Raw genomic sequence first — 9,612 nt, forward strand, 5'->3', positions numbered from 1 at the left:
CTGCATCTTGGTTGATTTCTGCCATAATTCCCGCTAACCAGCGCCACTGGGCCAAGCCAGAAGCATAGCAAACAATAACAGAGTAGTGAGCCATTACAGCTCTGAGCAGGAGGGTGTTTATTCAGTTTATTCAGTCACCTTCCTCCTTATTTTCATCACCATGACCCATTATTTACAAGTTAACACACAAGCAATTCCAAGCACAAGAATACTGGCATAGGTGCAGCCCGGGTGAAAATCAGCAAGCTTCAGCAAAGTACTTCCCACATTCCTTACATATATACGGTTTCTCTCCACTGTGAATTCTCCTATGTATAGTCAATTGCGAGGATGAAGTAAAGGCCTTTCCTCATTCCTTACATATATATGGTTTCTCTCCAGTGTGAATTCTCCTATGTATAGTAAGGTTTGAGGATTGAGCAAAGGCCTTCCCACATTCCTTACATATATACGGTTTCTCTCCAGTGTGAATTCTCCTATGTATAGTAAGGCTTGAGGATTGAGCAAAGGCCTTCCCACATTCCTTACATATATACGGTTTCTCTCCAGTGTGAATTCTCCTATGTACACTAAGTCTTGAGGCCAAAATAAAGGCCTTCCCACATTCCTTACATATAAATGGTTTCTCTCCAGTGTGAATTTTCCAATGTTCACTAAGTCTTGAGGCCAAAGCAAAGGCCTTTCCACATTCATTACATATATACGGTTTCTCTCCAGTGTGAATTCTCCTATGTACATTAAGGCTTGAGGCTGTAGCAAAGGCCTTTCCACATTCCTTACATATATATGGTTTCTCTCCAGTGTGAATTCTCCTATGTACAGTAAGTTTTGAGGCTCTAGCAAAGGCCTTCCCACATTCCTTACATATATACGGTTTCTCTCCAGTGTGAATTCTCCTATGTACACGAAGGCTTGAGGCTTCAGCAAAGGACTTCCCACATTCCTTACATATATACGGTTTCTCTCCAGTGTGAATTCTCCTATGTACACTAAGGTTTGAGGATACAGCAAAGGACTTCCCACATTCCTTACATATATACGGTTTCTCTCCAGTGTGAATTCTCCTATGTACACGAAGGCTTGAGGCTTCAGCAAAGGACTTCCCACATTCCTTACATATATACGGTTTCTCTCCAGTGTGAATTCTCCTATGTACACTAAGCTTTGAGGATTCAGCAAAGGACTTCCCACATTCCTTACATATATACGGTTTCTCTCCAGTGTGAATTCTCCTATGTACACTAAGCTTTGAGGATTTAGCAAAGGACTTCCCACATTCCTTACATATATACGGTTTCTCTCCAGTGTGAATTCTCCTATGTACACTAAGCTTTGAGGATTCAGCAAAGGACTTCCCACATTCCTTACATATATACGGTTTCTCTCCAGTGTGAATTCTCCTATGTACACTAAGCTTTGAGGATTTAGCAAAGGACTTCCCACATTCCTTACATATATACGGTTTCTCTCCAGTGTGAATTCTCCTATGTACACTAAGTTTTGAGGCCAAAATAAAGGCCTTTCCACATTCCTTACAGTCATAGGGTCTCTCTCCAGTGTGAATTTTCCAATGTTCACTAAGTCTTGAGGCCAAAGCAAAGGCCTTTCCACATTCCTTACATATATATGGTTTCACTCCAGTGTGAATTCTCCTATGTGCACTAAGTCCTGAGGCTCCAGCAAAGGCCTTCCCACATTCCTTACATATATACGGTTTCTCTCCAGTGTGAATACTTCTATGTACACTGAGGCCTGAGGATCGAGTAAAGGCATTAGCATACTCCTGACATATATAAGGCTTCTCTGCACTATGAGTTTTCATAGGTCCATTAGAACTAGAGGTCTGAATGAAGGCCTTCCCACATGTCTGACATTCATGAGGTTTCTCTCCTGTATGAATTCTCCTATGCATAAGATGTGATGATTGATCAAAGGCCTTCCCACATGTTTCACATGCAAAAGGTTTCGCTCCTGAATTTATATTCATATGGTCATGATGGAGTAACCCTTGACTCACACTTTGTTCTTGGGGCTGACATTTCTGGGGATTCTGTCCACTATGGTTTTCTAAGGGAACACCACAGTGCTGAGAACATGGGGAGGCTCCTCCACATTCCTTACACCTATATGGGTTCTGCTCACGGTGACTGTGGTTGAGGGTATGTTGCTGTGAGGGACTAACTATAAACAGTGCTTCTCTCCCTAGCAGGTACCCCATTGGGGAATTTTGTGTCTGTGAACTGAGAATAACACACTCCAAGGAACTTTTTCCAGGAGAGGGCTTCTTCAGAGTGAGGTAGCTCTCACCATTCTGATCACCCTCAGAAGAAATCCCGCCTGTCTCGTCGTCCTCATGGGGCTGAGGGCAGGATTGATCAGTCGAGACATTATCATACAGTGCAGAATCAGAGACATTCCACTCGGGGTGGCAGCTTTCCTGCAGAACAACAGAGGATTCTAATTATTGACTTATTCACTGAGTCTTCCTGTCAAAAAACTGAGTCCTTCAGATGTAGTTCCACACATATGCACCACAAAAATGCAATTACTGACATATGAATTGTCTTACTATTGAAAAACTTCATGTTACCGTAAGTTGGACGCACAACATTGATGGATAGAGAGTAAATTCTGGGACTTCCCCCCCTTTTAATTTAATGAAGGAATACAACTAGAAATAATTCCTTCTATAGAAAACGGACACATCCATTTCAAGAGAAAATGAAATAGATCCACATGTGGATTTGGTTAAAGTTCTGTGTGGAACCTGTGATGCAGGGGTGAAGACTACGCTGCATCGTAACACAGCTGAGACAGATCACGTGGCCATTGCAATGCTCTCACCACAAGTGATGCCTTTCAGGATCAATAAAGTTTTTTTTCTTTCTGTTTTGTAGTTTCTATTCATTGGAGGTTGGGTGGGTGAAGGAGCACACCATGCAGTGTCTCGGATCAGTTCTGTGCGTCTATGCTGTCTATAAGGCGTGCTGGGTAAGGACCATCCATCCCTATGCAAAACAAGTATATTTCTCACTGCACCATCTCCAGGGTGCACAAATTAGCTTTCTAAACAACTACCACTGTCAAGCCAATCAAAAACTCACAGTATTTTTATACACGGTTGATGTCAGCACCTAGCAAAGCTATGAGTCCTCTACTCCAAGCATCAGGTGTTGGAATTTCTCCCTGACAATCCCAGCCCTCCACCTTTACAATCACATACTTGGTCCACTCCTGCTGGCATAATAATATTTCTTCTGTATTCGTGAATCTTACCAACTCACTCGTACTTGCTGACCCCATTCCCAAATCAAAGTGCTGTAATACCAAATTCTGAAGTCGCGGTTTCAGTTCTGAAACTGAAGAGAACATGCAATTCACACATGTCACACATGTCACAATATGTAGCAAAATGATGCCATGTAGTTAAGAGTACATCTCTGTGGTTCTCAAAGTCCAAAGAGTCCCACACTAAACAAAAGATTCGGATAGTGGAAAACTGTGAGGATCTTGGCAATTCTACACTAGGTTATGTTTTTGTTTTTGAGCAGACCTGGTGATGTTCGAGGAACCAGGTTATTGAACAGATTATTGAACAGGTCACATTCAGGCACTGCAAGGCGCTCCCTGCTGTACTATCGTTTAGATCCAAACTATCAATGTTATGGTCTTATTTATTCGAAAGCCATGGAAGCAAATTACAGGATTATTCTGTGATTGACAGTCCAAGGAAATGAAGAGCACCTTGAGTGCGGCTCAGACCCAAGGATACAGGACACCAAGGCCCCGGCCTCAGCAGCATGTTTCACACATGCTCAGGGCACCCATACACTGCACAGGGCCTGATCCAGGAAGGGTCCTCAGACACTCACCCGCACACACGCCTCTCCTACCCGACCTCAAAACTCCTCCTTCAAGCCAGGAGATCACTGCAGGCTTCATTCCAGTGTGCCCTGCCCCAACAGAGACAGAGGCATGGATAAGTCACAGGGAAAAGGTGACAGGTAAATGCCCATGTTTTCTTGATAAAAATCATGAACAGAATGTCCATTTCCAAAATTCCACATATTTCTAGTTATTCGAAGGTAAGACCCAAGAAAATATCACAGATACTCTAGACCTGGCCTTGTGTATGGCCGACAGGGGGTTGATTAGCACAGTATGTTTTTGTTTTTTGTCTTGTTTTGGGTCTCACCTGGCAATGATCAGGGGAGACTCCTGACTCTGTATTCAGAAATCACTGCTGCTGGTGCTCGGGTATGACATGGGTTGCCGGGAATTTAACCCACGTGCACCGCTTGCAAGAAAATCACTTTCATCCCTGTACTATCTCTCTAGGTTCAGCAGCACATGGAGTTTCCTGAGCCCCTCAAGAACTTTTCACGGATTTCAGTAAAACTAAGTGCATAAAAAATCTGGAAATGGCCAAGGGTCACAAGATACCCTTATTTTTTAAGCTAAAAATGTATCCAGAAAGAGAGCACAGCAGGACTTTCTCACGGACAATCCAGTCGTGATACCCGATATCTCCTAGGGTCCCTCATGCCAGCCAGGAGCAATCCCTGAGTGCAGAGTCCAGAAGCAAACCCTAAGTCCTGCTGAAGTCTCACAAGAACCATTAGAAGTAAATCAAAGCACTGAAATAGGGCAGCGTCTAATGAGTTGAGAGACGAAATACCAAATCCCCTGTGGTGGGAAAGAGATAGTACAGCAGATAAGACAGAAGTGCTGCACACACATGTGGGTTTGATCCCAGGCAGCCCATATGGTCTTGGAGCAAGGCCAGGTGTGGACCCTGAATACACAGGCAGAAATAATTCCTAATCCCTAAGGAAAAAAGAAAATGCAAAAACCGTCTGACTTGAGTGACTGATGCAAAAGTACTGGTGGTGAGGCAGCGACAGTTTAACTTGCCAAGAGGTTTAAATATACGGTTCCATATGTCCCCTGAACACTTGTAGGCATCATCCTTTAGCAAAGAGCCAGGAGAACTGTGGACTGTGCCCCCCAAACAAAGGCAACAGCAAAACCAATTAAACACACAAAATTTCGTGTAGTACACAAAGGAAATTGTTGCACCAATGGATGGAACTATTTAAAGGGCCTGAGTGATAACTGGGCAGATAGGGATCTTCCCATGGACACAGTCGAAAACGGTTGATCTGAATCACCCCATAGGGTCCAGCTACCCCACAAGAGTAATTCCTGAAGACAAAGCTGAGAGTAAGCCCTGAGTATCCACAGGTGAACCCTAAAAAACACGAGGGAGGGAAGAGCTACTGCACGCCTATCACAGAGCTACTGTTGGACACACAGCTTCCGCCCAACCCCAGGGAGCCAACGCAGGTCTGTTCAGACATGGTTGGCTCCACACTGCTCTCACCGACAGCCTGCAGATTCTGGTAGGTCTCCAGCATCACGTCCCTGTAGAGCTTCCGCTGAGAGGCCTCCAGGCATAACCATTCCTCTGGGGTGAAGTTCACAGCCACGTCGTGGAAGGTCACTGTGTCCTGAGTCAGCACACGAAGAGGGTGGGAGTCAGAGTCTATCTTAGCCTCATTCACACTACTCTGAGGCCAGGTCCCAGGGTCCTATATTGTCGCGGGGCCCCTCCACTCCGAATAAACCAGCCTCCATGCTCACGCATGACTGATGGGCCACAAAAATCACATAAGGCAACTGGATCTGCTAAAGTGGGAGGACGTGATACAGAAGGTTCTTGGATATTTCTGCCTTTCCTGGTAACCCCCCGGCCAATTCGAGCACCACTGTTCCAGTGAGCACTGTAGAGAGGATCACCTGAACACAGACTGTACGATCCAAAAGGCTATCCCTGGGTATAGCAAAAACTACTGCACGCTCACCGCTGCACCCCCACAGCACATGACCACTAGGATTGAGAACTCGGGAGTCCATATAGACAACTACTCAGAACAGTGCATGGCATGTCTGCCTGTAGGAACTCACTGCACTGGACCACCCCACATCCCGCTCAAAGAAGTTAGAAGTTTCTTGACCCCAACATCTCTACTGGCCGCAGAGATCCTTGGCTTTCTCCTTGGGATCAGCACATGCCCAGAAATCCACACACAAGATTATGTGAACGGAAGACTATATGGCCGAGCAGGTAGTCTCTCCAAAGTAGGAAGGACAAAACAGGAGAAAAGCAAATCTGGAGGCCCAAGTCATTGTAGTTGCCAGGGCGCAAACGGGGCCAACACACCCCAGGGTGCTCTGAGGCCAGTCAGTTGTGAATCCAGAGCACAGAGTCAAGAGGACAGCTGATGACAAAAACGATGCAAAAGAAGCCGAAGCAGCAGGTTGGCGTAACAGGACGGCTATTCCAGGGACAGCATGTAGGACTGGCGATCCCCAACATCCCATATGGTCCACAAGCACTGCCAGGGGCAATGCCAGAGTGCAGCACAAGAAATGATTGCAAGAAGCCTTGCTCTGCCACCCCAAAGAAAACAGAAAACCCAAGATGAAACCTTTGGACCTCCAGCATCCCATTCGTCACCTAGACCTTTCAGGAATGAGCATTGAGCACTGAGCTTTGAGTACTCCTCATGCACCACTGGGTCGGCCCCAAGGCCAAATAAAAAAAAACAAACATACACAAAAGCAGCTTCAAACAGCAGAATGGGACGGTCCGATCGGAAGTCTCATCTTGGAATCCGTCCAAAAGAAACTCAAACAGATGGTCCAGGAAGCCTGGGCACTCCTGGTACTACCTCATGTCATTCTATCCCTCTACTCCTACCTGGGGATGGTTTAGGAGAAGCCGCGTCACCATCTTCTCCTGTCACTGTTGTTCTGAGGATCAGCACGAGGCTCCCTGCAAAGACCTGGAGAAGTAGGAACATTCAGCACCAGACAGGAGCACCTCCTCCCACTCCTGAGCTCAGACCAGCCACACCCTCGGGCACAGCCTCACAATTCCAACTCTGGGAGACAATGGCAGAAGATTCCTGTCTCCGCTGGGGATGCAAATTTTGTTGGCATCTGTGCTGTACTTCAGGAGAGGAGCCTGGGCCCAGGCTAAAGGGGAAGAAAAGACAGCCTTCTCTGATCCCCAGATTCCTCTCTGGCTCCCACAGGAAAGTCCCTGTAGGCCCTTTCAGGGGCCGACTCTCAGCCCAGAAGCTCCCGAATACTAGCGCCCCCCTGCAGCTGGCAGCAGTGCTGTCCCTTGGGAACCGTAGCCTGGAATGTGTCTACAGCATGTGACTTAGAGTGAACAAATCTTCGACGCTCTCTTGCAGGGTAGACAAGGACATGAACCTGGGCACTCTGTTCTGGGGACCTCAGTATTTACCACAATGGCAGGTGTCGTCTGCTCAGGGAGAGATGAAGAGTCAGGGCTTCTTTGCAGCTTGATGTGAGGGACCTGAAATTCATGAACCAGAAAAACATACACTGGTATTGTGGATAGAAGGCAATAATGTGAACTGGGTGCTTGACTAGATGAACCAACTAATCCTCTGTATCCGATATGGCCCCCAGCAGTGCCAGGGATAATACCTGAGCTTAGAGACTCGAGTAACTCATGAGCATCTCTGCGTATGTGCTCTCTCTCCCCCTAAAATATAAAAAACCAAAAATATCCCCCAAAATACATTTTCATTGGCAAACCTCTGCCACCTGCAGGCCCCCTTCCCCCCCACATACCCCGCATGATCGCGTCTATCACGGGAGAAAATGAAGATAACCAGCAACAGGTCTCCTGCCATTAGGTGGAGGGGCTGAAGCTCTGCCCCTCAAATCTCGGGATTCTACAGAAGTGAGCTTAGGGCCGATGGTTCTAACATGGCACTGCTGGGACGATTGGAATAGCCAAGCCCTCGGATGATTCCCGCATTCACCCACTGTTGCCCCATCCTGGAGCTGGAGACGATCATGGCAAAAGAGGCATGCCAGAATCACGAACTCACAACTGTCACACCTGAACCCTGAGACAGCCCCCACTGCACCCCCAAAGCTCTGTGTCGCCCTAAAGCCTCGATCACACCTCACGATCCACTTGTATGTTGGCGAACAAGTGAAAAACCAGCGCAAAAGTGCCCCCCAATTTGGCTCGGCCCCTCGGCTCAGAGTGTGGAAACGGGAAGGTGCAGGGTGCTCACAGGAGGTTGTTCGAATCCTGCAACTAAATCCTTCTTCAGAGTCCCCCTTCCAGGATGGGGAGCAAATTTACTTGTCCTTTGCCAAGTGAGCAACAGCCCCAGTGTCTGATTCAGGGATGGAAAATGAACCATGACATTTATGACATCACTTATGACATCACTTCTGTTTCCATTAGGTACCTTAAAGAGCAAGAGTCTAGGCACGGAGAACCTTTTTGCCACCCAGGTGAATCTGTGCTGCACGGGGGATGGACTCGAATAGAGGAGTGGAGAGGCAAATGCTGGACTGGTCGGTCACACACTGGGGGACTGGGGGTAAGGAGAAGTCGCCTGATCCTGCATTTTCACCTAACATCGGACCAATGATATCTAAACACAGAAAGTTACCCTGACTCTTCTCAAATGATCTTTGCGCTCAGAGACAAGAGTAAACACTGAGCACTGTAGACTGTGGTGAAAAATATAACAAGAAAAAAGGCAAATTCTACTGAAGGGGGGAAAATGATGTACAAAGACAAATTTGAGAGTGAAACATTAAAAGAGTCAAATTTCTGGTCCTTAAAAATCCCCTATTCTTGGGGCTGGAGAGATAGCACAGTGGGTAGGGTGTTTGCCTTGCACGCAGCCAAACCGGGTTCGATTCCCAGCATTCCATATGGTCCCCTGAGCATTTCCAGGAGTAACTCCTGAGTGCAAAGCCAGGAGGAATCCCTGTGCATCGCCAAGTGTGACCCAAAAAAGAAAAAATAATCCCCTATTTTTGATCTATCCGTGCTACAGAAACTTACAGTTTCTCCTGAATCCCTGTTGTTCTTTCACCATTGTGCATATATATGTGTATATATAAGTGTGACTTTGTGTGATTTTTGTTTCGAGTCCACAACTGGCATATTCAGGGCTTACTCCTAGCTCTACACGCAGGAATCACTCTGGTACAGACCATATGGTATGCAGGGGATAGAACCTGGGTCGATTGCTTGTATGGTTAAGTCCTTACCCACTGTACTATGGCTCCGGGACTAAGTAAACGTGCTCCTAGCACACCCAGTGGGATTCCTGAGCAAATGTCCTTACTCCTGGAAAACCGAAACTTTCTTGCTTAAAAAAAACAAAATCCTTTACCCTGGTTGGACTCTAGTTCTAAACAATTTAGGTTTAACATTGGTTCATCATTTCTCCTCTGCTACAAGGAGCTGAGGCTTTCTGAGTAACACCCATCCCAATCACACCCATTTCCTTAGTATTCGTCTTTAATTCCCTGTGCTCTGCTTCCCCTATACATTATTCACCCATTTTCCCTAGATACAACCTGTGAATTGTAAAGTCAGATTCTCCAGAGATCTCTGGATTTTGTATTTGTAAATAAAATGTTGACTTTCTCTTTCCTTTATATCCTCTACAGTTTACTTTATAAAAATATCCTTTTTTTCTCCTGAACAAGGGCCAGTGCAGTCCCAAGTTGGGAAGATTGTGCTGGGATGATTGG

General features: G+C 46.3%; 1 protein-coding gene across 1 annotated transcript; it reads right to left on the reverse strand.

The window, feature by feature from the left end:
- Nucleotides 1-349: 349 nt before the first annotated feature.
- Nucleotides 350-5,417, reverse strand: LOC130022187 (zinc finger protein 420-like). Its single transcript, XM_056112950.1, has 3 exons — nt 5,388-5,417; nt 1,837-1,939; nt 350-1,752 (listed from the first exon to the last, which is right to left on the reverse strand). The coding sequence occupies exons 1-3, from the start codon at nt 5,415-5,417 to the stop codon at nt 350-352; spliced, it is 1,536 nt and encodes a 511-aa protein (XP_055968925.1).
- Between the last annotated feature and the right edge of the window lie 4,195 nt (nt 5,418-9,612).

The sequence above is a fragment of the Sorex fumeus genome, unplaced genomic scaffold (assembly GCF_029834395.1).
Source record: "Sorex fumeus unplaced genomic scaffold, SorFum_2.1 ptg000019l, whole genome shotgun sequence".
Classification (NCBI taxonomy): Eukaryota; Metazoa; Chordata; class Mammalia; order Eulipotyphla; family Soricidae; genus Sorex; species Sorex fumeus.